This window comes from Pan paniscus, chromosome 20, assembly GCF_029289425.2.
Source record: "Pan paniscus chromosome 20, NHGRI_mPanPan1-v2.0_pri, whole genome shotgun sequence".
Lineage (NCBI taxonomy): Eukaryota > Metazoa > Chordata > Mammalia > Primates > Hominidae > Pan > Pan paniscus.
This window is the reverse complement of record NC_073269.2, coordinates 17,238,395-17,258,910: the sequence shown is the minus strand read 5'-3', so window position 1 is coordinate 17,258,910 and position 20,516 is coordinate 17,238,395. Positions and strand designations below refer to the sequence as shown.

The 20,516-nt window shown below is 43.2% G+C and overlaps 1 protein-coding gene across 2 annotated transcripts; it reads left to right on the top strand.

Moving 5' to 3' along the window:
* LOC100986306 (zinc finger protein 563) lies at nucleotides 1–16,302 on the top strand. Of its 2 annotated transcripts, XM_034945450.4 has the most exons (5): nucleotides 1–256; nucleotides 11,042–11,168; nucleotides 12,419–12,479; nucleotides 13,918–14,321; nucleotides 14,440–16,302. In XM_034945450.4, the coding sequence occupies exons 1-5, from the start codon at nucleotides 38–40 to the stop codon at nucleotides 14,532–14,534; spliced, it is 906 nt and encodes a 301-aa protein (XP_034801341.1). In that variant the 5' UTR covers nucleotides 1–37; the 3' UTR covers nucleotides 14,535–16,302. The 2 variants fall into 2 exon arrangements, with proteins under 2 accessions (XP_034801341.1, XP_008964597.3); XM_008966349.5 differs by having other exon boundaries at nucleotides 20–256; nucleotides 13,918–16,302.
* Nucleotides 16,303–20,516: the final 4,214 nt, after the last annotated feature.

Here is a 20,516-nt window from a genome sequence, read left to right as displayed (position 1 = left end):
CAGGGGGCGGGACCTGGAGCCCTATCCAATCAGAGCTATGGGGCGGGGTCGTGAGAACTGTCAATCAGGCGCACGGCTGGCAGTAGGGTGCCAGGTTCAAAGAGCCTGCGGCGTCTTCACGCCCCTGCGCTCAGCTCTAGACTCAGTCGCTGAGAGACGCCCTGGAACGTCTGTGGCAGCCTCTGTCACAGTGGGACCCGCACTGGCAGCGGGAGGCAGAGGGAGGACCCTGGAACATCCCGGAAGCCGGGAAATGGTGCGTGTGCAGGGTCAGGCGTCCCAAAAGTGGGAAAGAGCTGGTTGGAACCGTCCAGAACCGGCCGCGGCGAACGTGGGCCTCCCCCGCCGTCAGCTCCGGGGTCTGGTACCCGAGTCCCCCTGGCGCAGCTCGGCCCTCGGTCCCCTCAGCCACAGAGTGAGGCTGAGCTGGCAGCCGGGACCCCGGGCGTCCTATCCGGTCCCTGCGCGGCAACTGCGGTCCCGGCCTCGGAGCCCTGTCTGGGCAGCTCCTCGCCCGCAGCCCCGCATCTCCCCAGGATTGGGGGAGGGTCACGGAAGGGTCATGGAGGGAATCCCCACTCGTGTGTGGGGTTCGTGCCTGTGAGGAGCTGTGATCTGTGGGATCCTCAGTCTCTGTTTTCTTCCCAAAGGGGACCGGTGTCCCTCTGAGTCTTCAAAGGTTTGGGAAGGCAGATGTCTAATGCTTATCTTGTCCCCTCACCCTAACTCCTGGGGCTGGCAGTAAATCCCTAGATTTCCAGATTTTGCCCTGCATTTCATAAAGCTGACTTCCTCTCCGTCACAGGGGAACGACTGCTATCTGGGCCGGTAACGCCGGGGTAAAAGAATTTTTACTAAGACAGTTGTAGGTAAAGTTATTAGCGAAAGAAGCAAAATCCATCGCAAGGGAGGCCATGGGAAAGCCTGCAGGAGAGAAGCAAAGGCTTGCGGGTCATTTTATAGAATGGAACTTGGGCTGATTGATAGTGCCAAGGCAGCAGGGTGCCAAGGCAGCAGGGACCTCAACTTGCATTCCTCTGTCAGCCCCGGTGTTTGATAAATTGAGGCGTTTGATGGTGAGCAGGAAGTCTGTGAATTAAGTGCGTTATCTGGGCAAGAAGGCCATGTCTTGGGCCATAAAGAAAGTTAGACATGTACAGGAGTTCCAGACCAGCCTGGCCAAGATGGCGAAACCCCTTCTCTACTAAAAATACAAAAATTAGCCAGACGTGGTGTCACATGCCTGTAATCTCAGCTACTCGAGAGGCTGAGGCAGGAGAATCGCTTGAACCCATGAGGCGGAGGTTGCAGTGAACTGAGATCACGTCACTGCACTCCAGTCTGGGCGACAGAGAGAGACTCCGTCTCAAAAAAAAAAAAAGAAAAAGAAAAAAGAAAAAAAAAACAAAGTTAGACCCGTAACTTACCTGCATTCTCTTTTGTTTAAATTCTCTGCACATGAAGATAGGCAGATTTATAGCTTTTTTGCTTTATCTTTCTGCTTTCCCCTGCTCCCTTTAGCCTTTCCCTAATTAAGACTTTAATTTAACAGCCTTTTCCCCTGTTCCCCTTAGCCTTTTCCCTAATTAAGACTCTACACTGTCCTCAGTTCACAGCAACATAATGAACTCTTTGTCCCCCAGGATGTATTTCAAACAAATACAGTATTTTAACTGTCATTTTTTTCCCCAGGTAGCAATATATGATTATTTTTTAGAAGACATGATTTTTGTTTGTGAATATTTCATATGTGAGGATGCAGAGAATAACCACCTGTCAGGTGGTTTAACCACTCTGCTGTAAAAACCAACAAGAAAAATGTCTGCGCCTCTTCTCCTTTTATCTTCCCTGGGCACAGGCACCTTATCTGGAAGTGTTTGGGTTGAGGTTCCCCTTTGGAAACCACCAGCTGATGAGTCCTGAGCCCACACTATCTTTGCCTGGTGCTGGCTTTGATAACTGCCTGGGACTGGCACCAAGTGGATACAGCAGCCTTGTCTTGGAGGGTAGTGAATATCAGCCCCTGGGCCACTCCTCCCAGAGGACAGCCTGAGATGCAGGGCTGGGGCCTCCCAGGGGAAGAGCTGGATACCCTGTGGTGGGAGGATTCCCCTGGTATCCTCTTGTAAAAAGTTAAGCCCTGGGATACTCAGTTTTCTCACCCCAAGCCCAGTTTTCATTTCTCGGAGACATGGCTGGTCAGCCACTCAGGTGCTGGTATTGAGGGGGTAAAATAGAAATGATTCCCATCCTTTGAATTCTGTTAGACTAGTGAAGCAAGAAAAACTATCCGAAAGGTCAAAGATAACTTACCCCAGTGAGGTGGTGCAAGAGCCTGAAAGTACACAGTGCGGTATCTGGTGGTTGGGGGTAGGGAGTAGTCACTGAGCACTTCAGTGAGCAGCACGGGGGTGGGGGATGTCCCAGGTGACAGGAGGACCTGACCTGACCCTTGAATGAGACTTGTCTGTGTTCCAGTTAGCACTGCCCCTCCCTGAGGTTGTCAACCTTGAAAAGATTTGTTCACTCATTTCTGTTCAGTTTTTTCTTAGCTGTAAAATGCATTCTATCATTAGAGATTGATAGAGAAGATGTTTCTAAAGGGACAAGAAAGAGTTGGATTTCAGAAAACAAATTACATATATCTAGTCCTATATGCCTTTAAAAAATTCTTGTTTACTTTTCTTTTCTGTCGTACTACACAGAGCCTGTGTAGTAAGTTTTCCAGGTCTGTTTTTTTGTTGTTGCTGTTGTTTTGTTTTTAATTGGATCATCTCAATAGAATTTCAGGGCTTAGCAGAGAAAATGCCATCAGGGAAAATAAATTGGAAAAAACTTTCTTCCATGATGACTACAGAAAAATGAATACTGTCTCAAGGCTCTTAAAATACTTTTTCTGGTATGAGAAAGGTAGAGAACCACATTCAAAATGGAAGCTGAGGTAATAGAGTGAATAAAAATTCATGAAAACAGGTAGGTCTGTAATTAGTTGATTACTGTATATGGAGGTGTTAGGCAGAAGATTGGTTATTCTTCTGGAGATAACAATTTGTCCCTGTTCTTTGGGTTGAAGTAGCTGTCATTTGTATCGCTGCCTGGCAATACCTGCTATGCCATAGTTTCTCATACCTTAAATAGATGCTCTTGTTCCAGAATTTGCTGTCTTCCATTGGACTTTGTACCCATCACTTTGCTAACACCATACTCTCCTGATTACTGTAGACTTCAAAGCCTTGATGTGTGGTAGAGAAAGCACTTCCCTGTCTTAATTACGTAGGATTGCTATACCAGATTGCCATAAACTACGTGCCTTAAACAACAGTTGTTCATTTCTCAGTAGAGGCTGGGAATCCAAGTTCAAGTAGGTCAGATCTCTGGTAAGGGCCTGCTTCCAGGTTTAAAGATGGCAGTTTTCCCCTTATGTCCTCAGTGGTGGAGATATGTCTGTAATGTCTGTCTATTTTTGGTACTAGGGCAATGTTGGCCTTATAACATCAATTAGAAAGTATTACCTCTGCCCCAGACGCGGTGGCTCATGCCTGTAATCCTAGCACTTTGGGAGGCCGAGGTGTATGGATCATCTGAGGTCAGGAGTTCAAGACCAGCCTGGCCAACATGGGGAAGCCTGTCTCTACTAAGAATACAAAAATTGGCTGGGCTTAGTGACAGGCGCCTGTAATCCCAGCTATTCGGGAGGCTGAGGCAGGAGAATTGCTTGAACCTGGGAAGCAGAGGTTGCAGTGAGCCAAGATGGTGCCATTGCACTCCAGCCTGGGCAACAAGAGCAAAACTCCGTCTCAAAAAAAAAAGAAAAGAAAAGAAAAGAAAAGAAAGTATTACCTACCTACCTACTTCTGTTTTCTGGAAGATATTGTAGAGAATTGGGTCATTTCTTCCATAAGTATTTGCCATAAATCACCAGTGAAATCATCCTGGTCTGTTCCTTTTTCTTGGGATATTTATCATTTATTGATTCAATTTATTCAATAGATATAGACCTATTCATATTACTTTATGTTACTTTTATGAGTTTTGGTAGACTGTGTCTTTTATGAAATTGGTCCATTCCATGTAATTTATCAAATATGTGGGCATTCAGTTGTTCCTAATATTCTTTCATGGCACTCTTAATGTCCATAGGGTTAGTAGTGATGGCCTCTCTTTTTTCTGTGTTAACTATGCTGTCGGCTTATCAGTTTTACAGATCTTTTCAGGAATCATCTGTTGGTTTGTTGATGTTTTCTTTTCTTTTTTTTTTTTTTTTGAGATGGAGTCTTGCTCTGTCACCCAGGCTGGAGTGCAGTGGTGTGATCTCGGCTCACTGCAACCTGCGCTTCCCGGGTTCAAGTGATTCTCCTGCCTCAGGCTCCCAAGTAGCTGGGATTAAGAGGCATGTGCCACCACACTCAGCTAATTTTTGTATATTTAGTAGAGACGGGGTTTCACCATGTTGGCCAAGCTGGTCTCGAACTCCTGACCTCGTGATCCGCCCGCCTTGGCCTTCCAAAGTGCTGGGATTACAGGCATGAGCCAACGCGCCCAGCCTGTTGATGTTTTCTATTGATTTCTTGATTGCTATTTCATTAATATCTCTTCCCATTGTTATTTTCCTTTGCTTGATTTACATTAATCTTGCTATTCTCTAGTTTCCTAAGATGGAAAGTTAGAGCACTGATTTTAGAATTTTACTTTCTAGAGAATGCATTCGATTCCTTAAGTTTCCCTCAAAGCACTGCCTTTTCTGCATTCGAGAGATTTTGCTAAAATATATCCTTTATCATCAGCACCATAATATTTGCATTTCATGTGACAAGTTTCTTTGACGTCTGTGTACTTGAGAAATTTGTGGCTTAAATCTCCACTTTTTTGAGACTTTTCAACTATATTTAAGTTATTGGTTTATAATCTGATTACATATTTTATATAATTTCTTTTATTTATTTATTTATTTATTTATTTATTTATTATTTATTTATTTTGAGATGGAGTTTCACTTTTGTTGCCCAGGCTTAAGTACAGTGGCACAATCTCGGCTCACCGCAACCTCCACCTCCTGGGTTCAAGTGATCTCCTGCCTCAGCCTCCTGAGTAGCTGAGATTACAGGCATGTGCCACCATGCCCGGCTATTTGTATTTTTAGTAGACACGGGGTTTCTCCATGTTGGTCAGGCTGGTCTTGAACTCCCGACCTCAGGTGATCTGCCCTCCTTGGCCTCCCAAAGTGCTGGGATTACAGGCATGAGCCACCGCACCCAGCTCTTTTCTCTTTTTTAAGAGACAGGGTGGTGGTCTGTCACACAGGCTGGTAGTGTGGAGTGCCATGATCATAGCTCAATGCAGCCTCCAACTCCTAGGCTCAAGCAATCTTCTTGCCTCAACTTTCAGATTATCTGGGACTATAGGTGCATGCCACCACTCCTGGCTAATGTTTATACTTTTATAGAGACAAGGTCTCACTATGTTGCTCAGTCTGGCCTCAAGCAATCCTTCCACTTTGGCCTCCCAAAGTGGTGGCACCACAGGTGTGAGCCACCATGCCTGGCCTGGAATTTCTATTTTAAAACATTTGTTCTAGTGTGTGTTATGGCTCAGAATTTTGTGCATCTTGGTGACTATTTCATGTGGGCTTGAGAAGAATATATACTCTGCTGGTGTTGAATGAAGGATTCTGTAAACACGTATCAATGAAATCCAGCTGATTAATAGTGCTGTTGATTTTAGCCATATCATTAGTGATTTTCTGACAAACTGATCTGTGAATTATTGATAGAGATGAGTTGTTTCCCTCCAACTATAATTGTAGATGTGTGTATTTTGCCTTGTGGTTTTTGTAATTTTTTGCTTTATGTATTTTGATCCTCTATTTTATGGGCATAAATATTAAGGATTATTATGTCTTCTTGTAGGATTGACTTTCCTTATCATTCTGAACTCACTATCTATGCCTTATAATTTTCCTTAATCTAAAACCCGATTTGTCTGAATGTAATAGAGCTGTTTCATGTTTCTTTTGATTAGGGCTAGAATGGCATATATTTCTCTACTTAATGTATCTCTGTCTTTCTGTTTAAAATGTTTTTTATGTACACATTGCTAGGCTTTGTATTTTTATTCTACTCTGCCAGTCCTTCTCTTTTTTACTGGTAAATATAGATAATACACATTTAATGTAGTAATTGACATAATTGAATTAATATGTATATGTATATTACTGTTTTCTATTTGTTGCACTTGTCTGTTTTTTCAACTACCTCCTTTTTTCTTTTTCTTTTCTTTTTTTTTTTTTTTGAGATGGAGTGTCACTCTGTTGCCCAGGCTGGAATGCAGTGGCACGATCTTGGCTCACTGCAATCTCTGTCTCCTGGGTTCAAGTGATTCTCCTGCCTCAGCCTCCCGAGTAGCTGGGACTACAGATGCCCGCCACCACACCCAGCTAATTTTTATATTTTTAGTAAAGACGAGGTTTCACCATGTTGGCCAGGCTGGTCTTGAACTCCTGACCTTGTGATCCACCTGCCTCAGCTTCCCAAAGTACTGGGATTACAGGCTTGAGCCACCGCACCCAGCTCAACTACCTCTCTATTTCCGTCTTTCATTTTAGTTGAGCAGAATATGATTTTCTTATCCTATTAGTATAGTACTTGGTTCTTAATTTTTTTAGTGAATTCCATAGGATACATATTATACCATTCACAACTAATGGACCTTCAGTTTCAAAAAACACTATACTGGCTTCAGGGGTAGTGCTGGTATAATAAACTGTTTGAAACTTCTTCCTTTCATTCCATGAATCATCACTGTCATTCATTTGCACAATTGTGACCTATAACACCCAATACATTGTTGATACTATTATTTTGAGCAAACATATCTATTAGATCAAGTAAGTACAAGAAAAGTAAATCATTTTTTATGTCTTCATTTAATGTGATGTGAATTTCTAACTTGTATCATTTCTCTTTTCTCTAATAAACTTCTTTTAACGTTACTGGCAAGGCAGGTATACCAGTCACACATTTTTTCCATTTCATCCCCTGACCTTTCCCGCTTCTGTGAATGGGTAGATTCAATTGTTTTATCTTGATTTTAGCTGATTTTTTTTTTTTTTGAGACAGAGTCTCAATCGCCCATACTGGAGTGCAGTGGCACAATCTTGGCTCACTGCAACCTCCACCTCCCAGGTTCAAGCGATTCTCCTGCCTCAGCCTCCTGAGTAACTGGGATTACAGGCATGCACCACCACACCTGGCTAATTTTTGTATTTTTATTAGAGACGAGATTTCACCATGTTGGCCAGGCTGGTCTCGAACTCCCGACCTCAAGTGATCCGCTCCCCTCGGCCTCCCAAAGTGCTGGGATTACAGGCGTGAGCTGCCGCACCTGGCCTCTGATTTTTTTCTTTGGTTGTTCACATCTGTGGAACATCTATAGTGAAGTCTTCCTTTTGATTGTTGTACTTTGCAGCTGCATTAGTTCTATATTGCTCAATTTCTAATTTTTATTGATTTTTTAAATCTATTTTCTGATTTTCTTTTAGTTTTTTCTTCATCATTGCCTCACCTCATTGAACATATTTAAGACAGTTGCTTTAAAGTTTTTATTCATTCAAGAAGTCCAATGTTTGAGGTTTCTTAGAGATGGTTTATCTCAGTTCAGGTTTTTCCATTGATGAGCCATATTTTCATGTTTCTCTCTATTTTTCCTAATTTTGTGTGCATTGAAAAGTAGACATTTGCATCTGGAAATCAGATTCTGTCCCCTTCATTGTTTGGTGTTCTTGTTTGATGAAGGCTGTAACTATTCATTTGTTTAGTAACATTTTCAAAGTGTGTTTGCAGAGACTCTATTCCCTATCTGATGTACACACTGAAGTCTCTGTTCTTTAGCTTGTGTTCATTTGTGTTCTGGTAGAGATTTCCTGAATGCTACAAGCTAAAAGTAAGAAGGAAGATGAAACATACAAAAACCTGACCTCTTCCAGTCTTTGTGGATGGCTCTTGTGGAGCAATTCCTTGAACACTTAGCAAGGCTGTTTAAAACTCTGCTGTAGCATTTACTTTCTGTTTTACTAAACCTAGAAACATGCCAGAGCTGAAAATAAGGGTCTCCTCACATCTTCTATGAAAATATGTTCTTTCCTATGAGTGCATGGGGCTCTCTCAGTTCCACAATATAATGGGTGCTTTTGAATACCCTAATTCCTGAAGGAAATTTTCTCTCCAGTTTTTTCCTTTTAGACTTAGGTGGGCTAATGTATGTCTTTTTTTTTTTTTTTTTTTTTGAGATGGAGTCTTGCTCTATTGCCCAGGTTGGAGTGCAGTGGCACAATCTCGACTCACCACAACCTCTGCCTGCCGGGTTCAAGCGATTCTCCTGCTGCAGCTACTCGGTTACAGGCATGCGCCACCAAGCGTGGCTAATTTTTATATTTTTAGTACAGACAGGGTTTCACTATGTTGGCCAGACTGGTCTCAAACTCCTAACCTCATGATCTGCCCGCCTTGGCCTCCCAAAGTGCTGGGATTACAGGCATGAGCCACCGTGCCTGGCCTTAATGTATGTCTTAATTACAGTCTGCTGTCTCAAGTAGTTGCAGGCTATTTGTGTATTTTGCACCATTTTTCAGCATTTCTTTTGTTTGACCCTAACTGGATTCCATTGTAGATGAAATAGAAAAGACAGCCTTGTTTCACACCTTCTGATCATCCCCATAATGACTGGAAAATACAAAGGCAATAATTTGTGAATAACATCTGATCTGCTTTCTCTAGAATTAGTGACCAGAGTTCCTCACTGGGATCTCAGGCTGCTTGTTGTCTTCAAGACTGGCGCAGAGGTGGGGTGTGATTGGGCCAAGGACAAATAAAAACTCCATAAGGGTTTTCTACCATTTTTTCACTTTTATTTATCTATTTGTTTATCTCTTTATTAATGGTATGGGGTGCTGAATATTATAGTTTCAAAATCCTTTATCTGTTTTTGCAAAGCTGTCACTTTGTTGGTGAGAGGGGTTTTTTTGTTGTTTTTTTTTTCTTGAGACGGAGTTTCGCTCTTGTCAACCAGGCTGAAGTGCGATAGCGCAATCTCGGCTCACCGCAACCTCTGCCTCCTGGGTTCAAGCAATTCTCCTGCCTCAGCCTCTTGAGTAGCTGGGACTACAGGCATGCGCCATCACGCCTGGCTAATTTTGTATTTTTAGTAAAGACAGGGTTTCTCCATGTTGGTCAGGCTGGTCTTGAACTCCCGACTTCAGGTGATCCGCCCACCTCGGCCGCCCAAAGTGCTGGGATTACAGGTGTGAGCCACCGCACCCGGCCAGTGAGGAGGTTTTTTTAGCATTTTTAGACATTTGTGACTTCTATTAGATTTGATAATGTAATTTTATTTATTTTTTTGAGACAGAGTCTCACTGTATCACCCATGCTAGAATGCAGTGGCTCAATAATGGTTCATTACAGTCTTCACATCCTGGGCTCAAGTGATCCTCCCACCTCAGCTTCCCCATTAGCTGGGACTACAGGCACACCACCATGCCCGGCTAATTTTTTTGTATTTTTTTGCAGAGACAGGGTTTCGCCATGTTGCCCAGGCTGGTCTCAAACTCCTGGGCTCAAATGGTCCATCTGCCCTGGCCTCTCAAAGTACTGAGATTACAGGCATGAGCCGTGGTGCCCAGCTGGTAGTGTAATTTTTAGTTATTTAGGTCTGTTTTAGTTATTTAGGGAATTTTATAAATATTCATAAGAGATAACATTGAGTTCTTTTCTAATAATATATTCTCTCATTGCCCTTCTTTCCTTCTCCTTTGACATTACCCAATAAGATGTTCAAAAATTTTCCATTGGGATGGTGAAATATCTTTTATTATTTATTTGTCATGCTTAACTACATTTGGTCTAGAGGAAACCAGTTACCAGCTTCCAGATTTTCTGTTAGTATAATCCCAGAGGATGTGCCGAATCCTCCAACTAATCAGTTGCAAAAAAAATGTGAAATTTTATCTACCAGGGTCTCTCATTAGAGACCCAGTGTCTATAGTGTTTTTTGGTGGCTGGCTTAGTCTGTTTTTTGTTGCTTAAGAATAATCTGAACCTGGATAATTTATAAGGAACAATATTTGTTTTTTACTGTTCTGGAGGCTGGGAAGTCCAAGGTTAAGGCTGGGCATCTGGTGAGAACCTTCTTGCTGGTGGGGACTCTGCAGAGTTCTTAGATGGCATAAAGCATTACATGGCAAGGGCCGGAGTGCCTAACTCGGGTCTCTTCCATCTTATAAGGACACCAGTCCCCTTCCTGAGATAACTTATTTATTCATTAAGCCATTGATCCATGAATACATTAGTCTATTCATGAGCTCTGAACCTTCAAGACTCAATCACCTTTTCAATCCCCACCTTTTATTACTCCCACTTTGTGGATTAACTTTCAACATGTGTTTTGGAGGGGACAACCATTCAAACTCAGCAGTGGCTGATCACATACACTCCCTCTGCTGAGTTTGTAAGATTCTAAACTCTCAGAACATAGGAGTTAAGAAAATAATGTACTTTTTGCACAAACAGTTTAGATACAATCAAGATCTGTTATTAGTTACACTGGTGGGGCACTCCCTAAATCCAGTTCCTAGACACCATAAAAGGTCCAACTTTGCGAATAAGAATTTGTAAGGACATGTAGTCTCAGGACTGCTAATGGTAGCTCTCTTCTGCACAATAGGTAGTAGGACTTTGTCAGTAGGACTTTGACAAGAACTACAACCTACTACAGAAATAGACATTAGGGTGATGCAGGCAATAAGACTCATTTAACTCACCAAGAAGAGACCTGTTCCTATTCAACTGTAACTTTACCAAACATGTTGAATTCTACCATCAAAATGGCTGTGTGAGAGAAAGTGAGTGTAGAGAGAATATGAGAGAGTTTACTACGTCATTGAATAAATGCTTGGAAAGCACAGCATCATATGAAGTTTATGAACTGAGTATAGCTTTTTCAGTACTGTCACTCAACCTTTCTCCTCTATCTATGTGGGATGTTTCAGGACGCAGTGGCCTTTGAGGATGTGGCTGTGAACTTCACCCAGGAGGAATGGGCTTTGCTGGGTCCATCACAGAAGAATTTATACAGATATGTGATGCAAGAAACCATCAGGAACCTGGACTGTATAAGTAAGGATGATACCATGTCTTCACTTAATCAATTACAGACATTTGTTTCATGGTCATCAGTGCTGTTCAATGATTTGAAATATGGAAAGGGCATATGATGGACTCTTGAACAACACAGAATTCAGAGGTGACAGCCCTGAAAGAAGTTGTACATCCTCATCTAACTTTTTGTCCACCATAGCTTAAGCCGCCATTGACCAGCAGCCTTACTGGTAACATAAACAGTTGACTGGCTGGGCACGGTGGCTCACACCTGTAATCCCAGCATGTTGGGAGGCCAAGGTGGGCGGATCATGAGGTCAGGAGTTCGAGACCAGCCTGAGCAATGTGGTGAAACCCCATCTCTACTAAAAATACAAAAATTAGCCAGGCGTGGTGGCGCATGCCTGTAATCCTAGGTACTCAGGAGGCTAAGGTAGCAGAATCACTTGAGCCCAGGAGGCAGAGGTCGCAGTGAGCCAAGATCATGCCACTGCACTCCAACCTGGGTGACAGAGCGAGAATCTGTCTCAAAAAAATAAAATAAAATAAAATAATAAAAAAAAGTTGATTAATCCATATTAATCCATATATTGTAAGTCATGTATTACATACTATATTCTCACAATAAAGTGTACTAGAGAAAGAAAATATTGATAGGAAAATCATATAGAAGAGAAACTATATTTACTATTCATTAAGTGTATGATTAAAAGGTCTTTATCCTCATCTTTACATTGAGAAGGCTAAGTAAGAGGAGGGATTGATCTTGGTGTCTTAGGGGTAGCAGAGACTGAAGAAAATTCATATGTAGGTGGAGCTGTGCAGTTCAAACGTGTTGTTCAAGAATCAACTGTAAGGCCGGGTATGGTGGCTCATGCCTGTAATCCCAGCATTTTGGGAGGCCGAGGTGGGCAGATCACTTGAGGTCAGGAGTTCGAGACCAGCCTGACCAACATGGTGAAACCCCGTCTCCAATAAAAATACAAAAATTAGCTGGTTGTGGTGGCACGCATCTGTAGTCCCAGCTACTCGGGAGGCTGAGGCAGGAGAATCGCTTGAACCCAGGAGGCGGAGGTTGCTGTGAGCCGAGATCGTGCCACTGCACTCCAGCCTGGGCAACAGAGTGAGACTCTGCCTCCACCCCCAAACTGTACAGAATTAACTGTAGTTTGATGAATGAATCATGTATGATTGCAGTATACATAAAATCTTACTGTTTTATATAATTTTCTAATAATGTATAGTGATTTTCTGGGTCTCCCTTTTAGGAATGATATGGGAAGAACAGAATACTGAAGATCAGTACAAAAATCCTAGGAGAAATCTAAGGTAATTTGCACTCACAGGAGAAAGTTATGTTTCTGAAGTGATTCTCAGAGTAAAAGGAAATTTTAAAAACAAAGAAAATGAACAAGTCCAGCTTAAATTTATTTTTTAATTTTTTAAATTAACTTTTTTTTTTAGTCAGGGCCTTGCTCTGTTGCCCAGGCTGGAGTGCAGTGGCATGATCTTGGCTCACTGAAGGCTCGACCTCCCAGGTTCATGTGACCCTCCCACCAGAGCCTCCTGAGTAGCCAGGACTACACGTGCAAGCCACCACACCTCGTTAATTTTTGTATTTTTTGTAGAGACAGGGTTTTGGCATGTTTCCCAGGCTGGTCTTGAATTCCTGGGCTCAAGCAATCTGCCTGCCTTGGCCTCCCCAAATGCTGGGATTACAGGTGTGAGTCACTGCACCAGCCTAAATTTATTTATTCTTAAAAAATTTCCTCCTAAAACATATTATAAGAATTTACATATGAGGCTGGACATGGTGGCTCATGCCTGTAATCCCAGCACTTTGGGAGGTTGAGGCAGGCAGATTACTTGAGGTCAGGAGTTTGAGACCAGCCTGGCCAACATAGCGAAACCCTGTCTCTACAAAAGTACAAAAGTTAGCTGGGCATGGGGGTATGCACCTGTAACCCCAGCTGCTTGGGAGGCCAAGGCAGGAGAATTGCATGAACCCAGGAGGTGAAGGTTGCAGTGAGCCGAGATTGCGCCACTGCACTCCATCCTGGCGACAGAGCAAGACTCCGTCTCAAAAAAAAAATTAGCCAAGTGTGTTGGTGCACACCTATGGTTCCAGCTACTCATGAGGCTGAAGTAGGTAGATCAGTTGAGTTCAGGAGGTCAAGATTGCATGAACCATTGTTCTGCTACTGCACTCCAGCCTGGTGAAAAAGCAAGATACTGTTTCAAAAAATAAATAAATTAATTAAAAAGAAAAGGAAAAAAAAAAAAAACCCAGCTGGTGTTGGGTTGTCTTGCATAGCATTCAGTTCATTCATGTTCAAACAGGGCATGAAGCCTACACTTTGCATGGTAATGATAAAAAGGTATATCTGGCCAGGCGCAGTGACTCACGTCTGTAATCCCAGCACTTTGGGAGGCCAAGGGGGGGGTGGATCACGAGGTCAGAAGTTCGAGAACAGCCTGGCCAGCATGGTGAAACCCTGTCTCTACTAGAAATACAAAATTAGCTGGGCGTGGTGGCGTATGCCTCTCTAATCCCGGCTACTTGGGAGGCTGAGGCAGGAGAATCGCTTGAACCCGGGAGGAAGAGATTGCAGTGAGCCGAGATCGTGCCGCTGCACTCTAGCCTGGGTGACAGAGCAAGACTCCATCTCAGGAAAAAAAAAAAAAAAAGTACATCCAATACCTATTAATACACATAAATAATCATTTAGAAACAACTATTTAGTAACGTACTACTCATTTTTTACAGATGTCATATTGTAGAGAGATTCAGTGAAAGTAAAGACAGTAGTCAGTGTGGAGAAACATTTAGCCTCATTCGAGATAGTATTGTGAACAACAGCATTTGTCCTGGAGAAGATCCACGTCAAAGCGCTGAGTGTGAAGAAGTCATAATGGGTCATTTATCCCTTAATAGCCACATCAGAGTTGATTCTGGACACAAACCACATGAGTATCAGGAATATGGAGAGAAGCCACATACACATAAACAACGTGGGAAAGCCTTCAGTTACCATCACTCCTTTCAGTCATGTGGAAGGCCTCACACTGGAAAGAAACGCTATGAGTGTAAGGAATGTGGAAAAACCTTCAGTTCTCGTAGAAACCTTCGAAGACACATGGTAGTGCAAGGTGGAAATAGACCTTATAAATGTAAGTTGTGTGGGAAAGCTTTTTTTTGGCCCAGTTTATTACGTATGCATGAAAGAACTCACACTGGAGAGAAACCGTATGAATGTAAGCAGTGTTCTAAAGCCTTTCCTTTTTACAGTTCCTATCGAAGACATGAGAGAATGCACACTGGGGAGAAACCGTATGAATGTAAGCAGTGTTCTAAAGCCTTGCCTGATTCCAGTTCCTATATAAGACATGAAAGAACTCACACTGGAGAGAAACCATATACATGTAAACAGTGTGGGAAAGCCTTCAGTGTTTCCAGTTCCCTTCGAAGACATGAAACCACTCACAGTGCAGAGAAACCCTATGAGTGTAAGCAATGCGGGAAAACATTTCATCATCTTGGAAGCTTTCAGATACACATGAAAAGGCACACTGGAGATCGACCTCATAAATGTAAGATATGTGGGAAAGGCTTTGATCGTCCCAGTTTAGTTCGATATCATGAACGAATTCACACTGGAGAGAAACCCTATGAATGCAAGCAGTGTGGGAAAACGTTATCTCATAGCTCAAGCTTTCGAAGACACATGATAATGCACACTGGAGGTGGACCTCATAAATGCAAGATATGTGGGAAAGCTTTTGTTTATCCTAGTGTATGTCAAAGACACGAAAAGTCTCACAGTGGAGAGAAACCCTATGAATGCAAGCAGTGTGGGAAAGCGTTATCTCATAGCTCAAGCTTTCGAAGACATATGGTAATGCATACGGGAGATGGGCCGAATAAATGCAAGGTATGTGGGAAAGCCTTTGTTTATCCTAGTGTATGTCAAAGACATGAAAAGACTCACTGGAGAGAAACAATATGAATGTAAACTATTATAAAGCCTTCTATATTTCCAGTTCCCTTTGATATCATGAATAAACTTACACTGGACAGAAACCCTATAAATGTAAATGTGGGAAAGCCTTTCATAATTTTTATTCCTTTCAAAATCATGAAATATCTCACACTGGAGAGATGCTATATGATATAAGGAATGTGGGAAAGTGATCGATTTTTTTTTTAACACCATTGTCAACATAAAACAACTCACAGAGCAGAAAAACTCTGTGAGTGTAAAATATGTAGGGAAGCCTTCAGTCATTTTGGTAACTTAAAAGTACATGAGGCTGGGCACAGTGGCTCACGCCTGTAATCCCAGCACTTAGGGTGGGCACATCGCTTGACCTCAGGAATTTGAGGCCTGCCTGGGCAAAATGGTGAAACCACATCTCTACAAAAAATAGAAAAAGTAGCAGGTGTGGTGGTATGCCCCTGTAGTCCCAGCTACTTGGGAGGCTGAGGTGGGAAGATCTCTTGAGCCCAAGGGCGGGGGGGGTTGCAGTGAGCCAAGATGCACTGCACCCCAGCCTGGGCAACAGAGCCAGACCCTGTCTCAAAAAAAAAAAAAAGTACATGAAAGGATTCACTCTGGAGAGAAGTCATATGAATGTAAGAAATGTAGAAAAGCATTGAGTTCTCTCAGGTCCTTGCATAGACATAAAAGGACTCACTGGAGAGATACTCTATAAATGTGTGAAATGTAGGGAAGTATTCTTTAATGTTATTTCATTTCAGATAGAAATAATTCTCATTGGAGATAAACCCTATGAATGTAAACACATAGTAAAGCCTTAATTTTAAGTCTCAGTTTCTTTCAAATACAGTTATCCCCTAATATTTGCAGGAGCGTGGTTCTACCACCCCCTGGGCATACATAAATCGACACATGCCAAGTCCTTTTTTAAAAATGACATATTTGGTACAAAATTACCCGGATGTGATGGCACATGCCTGTAATCCCAGCTACTCAGGAGGCTGAGGCAGGATAATCACTTGAATCCGGGAGGCGGAGTTTGCGGTGAGCCGAGATCGCGCCACTGCACTCCAGCCTGGGCAGCAAGAGCAAAACAACCTCTGTCACACACCCCAAAAAAAAAAAAAAAAAAAAAAAAAAGGAAAGAAAGAAAAGACATATTTGGGTTAGGCACATTTGCTCACCTCTGTAATCCTAGCACCTTAGGAGCCCAAGACAGGTGGATCACTTGAGCCCAGGAGTTAGAGGCCAGCCTGGGTAATGTGGCAAAACCCTGTCTCTACAGAAGATACACAAATTAGCCAGGTGTGGTGACATGTACCTGTAGTCCCGGCTACTAGGGAAGCTGAGGTGGGAGGATCGCTTGAGCCTGGGAGGTTGAGGTTGCGGTGAGTCAAAATCACATCACTGCATCCTAGCTTGGGCAACAGAATGAGACCCTGTCTCAAAAAAATAATAACAATAAAAAATATTTGCATGTAACCTACCCACATCCTCCTGTATACTCTAAATCATCTGTAGATTAGTTAAAATACATCATGCATCATAGAAGCTATGTAAATAGTTGTTATTATATTGTTTAGTGAATCATGATATGAGAAAGACCCTACACATACTCAGTACAGACCCACCCACATAATACATGTCACCTAGAGCATTATAAATCCTTTCTTTCAACACTCATAGATTGCTTTTGTTTAATGACCTGAAAATGTGTTAACATTCACCCAACAAAAGTGTAATGATGATTATTGCAATATCGTGCCTAATGTTGTGATGTGTTGAGTCAGCTAGATATGTGACACCACAGATAAGCAGTGAGACCTCAGGCTAACTCGAATCTTGACAGGATGTCAACATGATCAACTATATTGGAAGAAACAGATTCTGACTGCAGATACTGAATTTTTGGAGCAGTCTAAATAATACTAATGTCAGAATCTGTTCAATTTGAGGACTGAAGATCTTTAAGCATTGAAGGCTGTCTTCATATTTGCAGATATTTAATTAGAAACATTGTAGGAAGCTAGTTTTTTTTTTTTTTAACTTTGCAACGTTTGTGAGCACGTAATCTCTGGGGTGACATGGAGGCTTTGTTCCATGGAAGAATCTTAATTGAGGATGATAATCTTTAACACTTGCACCTTGTAGAAGCTGTAGGTGCCCTAAAACTGCTTCCAATTTTTCTTTTTTTTTCTTTTTCTTTTCTTTTTTTTTTTTTTTAAGACAAGATCTCACTCTGTCACCTACAGCGCATGGCTCACTGCAGCCTCAACTTCCTGGGCTCAAGTGATCTTCCCACCTCAGCCTCCCAAGTAGCTGGGATTACAGGCACACATCATGATGCCTGGCTACTTTTTGTGTTTTTTGTGGAGACAAGGTTTCACCATGTTTCCCAGGCTGGTCTTGAACTCCTGGAATCAAGAGATCTGCCTGCCTTGGCCTCCCAAATTACTAGGATTACAGGGTGAGCCACCACACCCAGCCTTCAGATTTTTCAAGTATCAAAATCTATAGCACTGCTTCTTTTTTTTTTTTTCAGACAGAGTCTCACTCTGTCGCCAAGGCTGAAGTGCAGTGGTGCAATCTCAGCTCACTGCAGCCTCCACCTCCCAGGTTCAAGTGATCCTCCTGCATCAGCCACCTGAGGAGCTGGGATTACAATCTCAGCTCACTGCAACCTCCACCTCCCAAGTTCAAGTGATCCTCCTGCCTCAGCCACCCGAGTAGCTGGGAATACAGGCGTGCACCACCATGCCCAGCTAATTTTTGTATTTTTAGTAGAGACAGGGTTTCGCCATGTTTGCCAAGCTGGTTTTGAACTCCCTGTGACTTCAAGTGATCTGCCTGCCTTGGCCTCTCAGAATGCTGGGATTACAGGCATGAGCCACCACTTATGGCACTGCCTCTTCTATTTATTTATTTATTGAGACTGAGTCTCACTCTGTCGCCCAGGCTGGAGTGCAGTGGCACGATCTCGGCTCACTGCAAACACTGCCTCCTGGGTTCAAGCGATTCTCATGCCTCAGCCTCCCAAGTAGCTGGGATTACAGGTGCCCGCCACCACACCCAGCTAATTTTTGTATTTTTAGTAGAGACGGGGTTTCACCATGTTGACCAGGCTGGTCTTAAACTTGTGACCTCAGGTGATTCACCCGCTTCGGCCTCCCAAACTGTTGGGATTACAGGCGTGAGCCACTGCGCCTGGCGGCACTGCCTCTTCTAAATCTACATCATCATCATCATCATCTATAGAGGATTTCAGCATATCTTCTAGTTCCTTGTTAGTAAGGGTTTCTTCTTTGCTCTTCTGTGTGTTCCTCAACATTGTCTTCACTCGTGTCAGAGATAGCCTTCCCCACCAACTTTCCTTACATTTAAGATATTTCTGACTATCATATCGATAGTGCAGAAGCGCCTGAAATCATTGACTTCCTCACTCCATAATGGCTTCCAACACACTTTGGCTGTCTTGAGCTGTAGGGCATTTACAGCCTCCGCAATAAACACAACCGTTTCTGCAGTTGGGAAGCTCTTCCATAAATCCTGTATGACATGGTGAGGGTTATTATCAAGACAGCATAAATCCTTCCAAAAGTCCAGTGGTTGTAAGACACCTTGAGGCACTTGATGATGCTTTGATCAAGTAGTTGTAGCAGTGATGTAGTTTTAGGAGGCAGGAACATCACTTCCCCATTTTTGTCGGCATAACAGAGAGAAGAGAGATGCCAGGAGCGTTGTCAGTTATGAGGAGGGCCTTGAGTGGCAGCCCCTTCTTTTCAAGGTATTCATTCACATCAGGAATGAAGCAGTGGTAGAACCAAGTCTTCGTGTGTTTTTGTCAGGACACAGGCAGGCAAGTTTCGCTTTTGTTTTCAAGGACCCACGGATTGTTTACTTAGTAGAGGAGGCTTTGTTTGATCTTATGACCTGCTGCATTGCCACGTGGCACCAGAGTAAGGCAATCTTTCCAAGTCATGAACCCCAAGGCTTTCTTTGTACTCTTGTGATGAAGGTACAATTGGGCATCCTCTTCCAGAACATGCCTGATTCATTACAATGGAGGATTTGCTCTGGAAGTTAGCCTCTTTTTTTTTTTTTTTTAATGAGTTTCATGAGCTTTTCTAGGAATGCTGATGTTTCCTTTGCATCAGCCAAGGCCAATTCTCCCATGTTCTTCAAGTTCTTGAAGCTCTAATGCATTGTGTAGCTAGCTAAGCCAGACCTTGCTGGCCTGAAACTCCTTCCTGTAGATCTTTTTTTTTTTTTTTTGAGATGGAGTTTTGCTCTTGTTACCCAGGCTGGAGTGCAATGGTGCTATCTTGGCTCACCACAATCTCTGCCTCCTAGGTTCAAGTGATTTCTCCTTCCTCAGCCTCCTGAGTAGCTGGGATTACAGGCATGTGCCACCACACCCAGCTAATTTTGTATTTTTAGTAGAGACAGGGTTTCTCCATATTGGTCAGGTTGGTCTCGAACCCCGGTGATCCTCCCGCCTTGGCCTCCCAAAGTGCTGGGATTACAGGTGTGAGTCACCGTGCCCAGCCAAGGTAAATTCTATCTTATGTGAATTTTGGCACCATGAGAAAATGGGGGGGGGGGGAAGCCACAGAAGTGGGCCGGGTGCGGTGGCTCACGCCTGTAATCCCAGCACTTCGGGAGGCCGAGGCGTGCGGATCACGAGGTCAGGAGATCGAGACCATCCTGGCTAACATGGTGAAACCCGTCTCTACTAAAAGAATACAAAAAATTAGCCGGGCGTGGTGGCCGGTGCATGTAGTCCCAGCTATTAGGGAGGCTGAGGCAGGAGAATGGCGTGAACCCAGGAGGCGGAGCTTGCAGTGAGCCAAGATCCTGCCACTGCACTCCAGCCTGGGCGACAGGGGTGAGACTCCGTCTCAAAAAAAAAAAAAAAAAAAAAGCCACAGAAGTGCAAAGACTCCCTTGGACCATGAACTTACCAAGCAGCGCTGGGCCACATTCCTCCTTGTCTGCAGCACTAAGTTTGTTCATTTTCCTGTGTTCATGGAAGACCTGTTCCTACGCAGTCCCTGTTTCTCTCAGGCAACCTTTAGATTTGATCCCAGGCTTAGGTCAGCTACTGCCACAGAGCTTTGTTCCCAATCTGAACCATACTCACTTTGGACCCGTGTGGTATGCTAACACCTTCCTGTTTATTTGAAGGGGTAATATTAATTTCCACTTCACAACATTCATAAACATAATTGAGGCCAGGCAAGGCGGTGGCCCACGCCTGTAATCCCAACACTTTGGGAGGCCAAGCTGGGTGGATCGCTTGAGTTCATGAGTTCAAGACCAGCGTGGGCAACATGGTGAAAGCCTGTCTCTACCAAAACAACAACAACAA

Bases quoted from the DNA above. Each gene is read 5' to 3' on its own strand.
- LOC100986306 (XM_008966349.5), top strand. From the start codon at position 38: ATGGGGCGGGGTCGTGAGAACTGTCAATCAGGCGCACGGCTGGCAGTA. The intron at 257-11,041 runs GTGCGTGTGCAG...GGGATGTTTCAG, and splicing joins ATCCCGGAAGCCGGGAAATG to GACGCAGTGGCCTTTGAGGA. The intron at 12,480-13,917 runs GTAATTTGCACT...CATTTTTTACAG, and splicing joins AATCCTAGGAGAAATCTAAG to ATGTCATATTGTAGAGAGAT.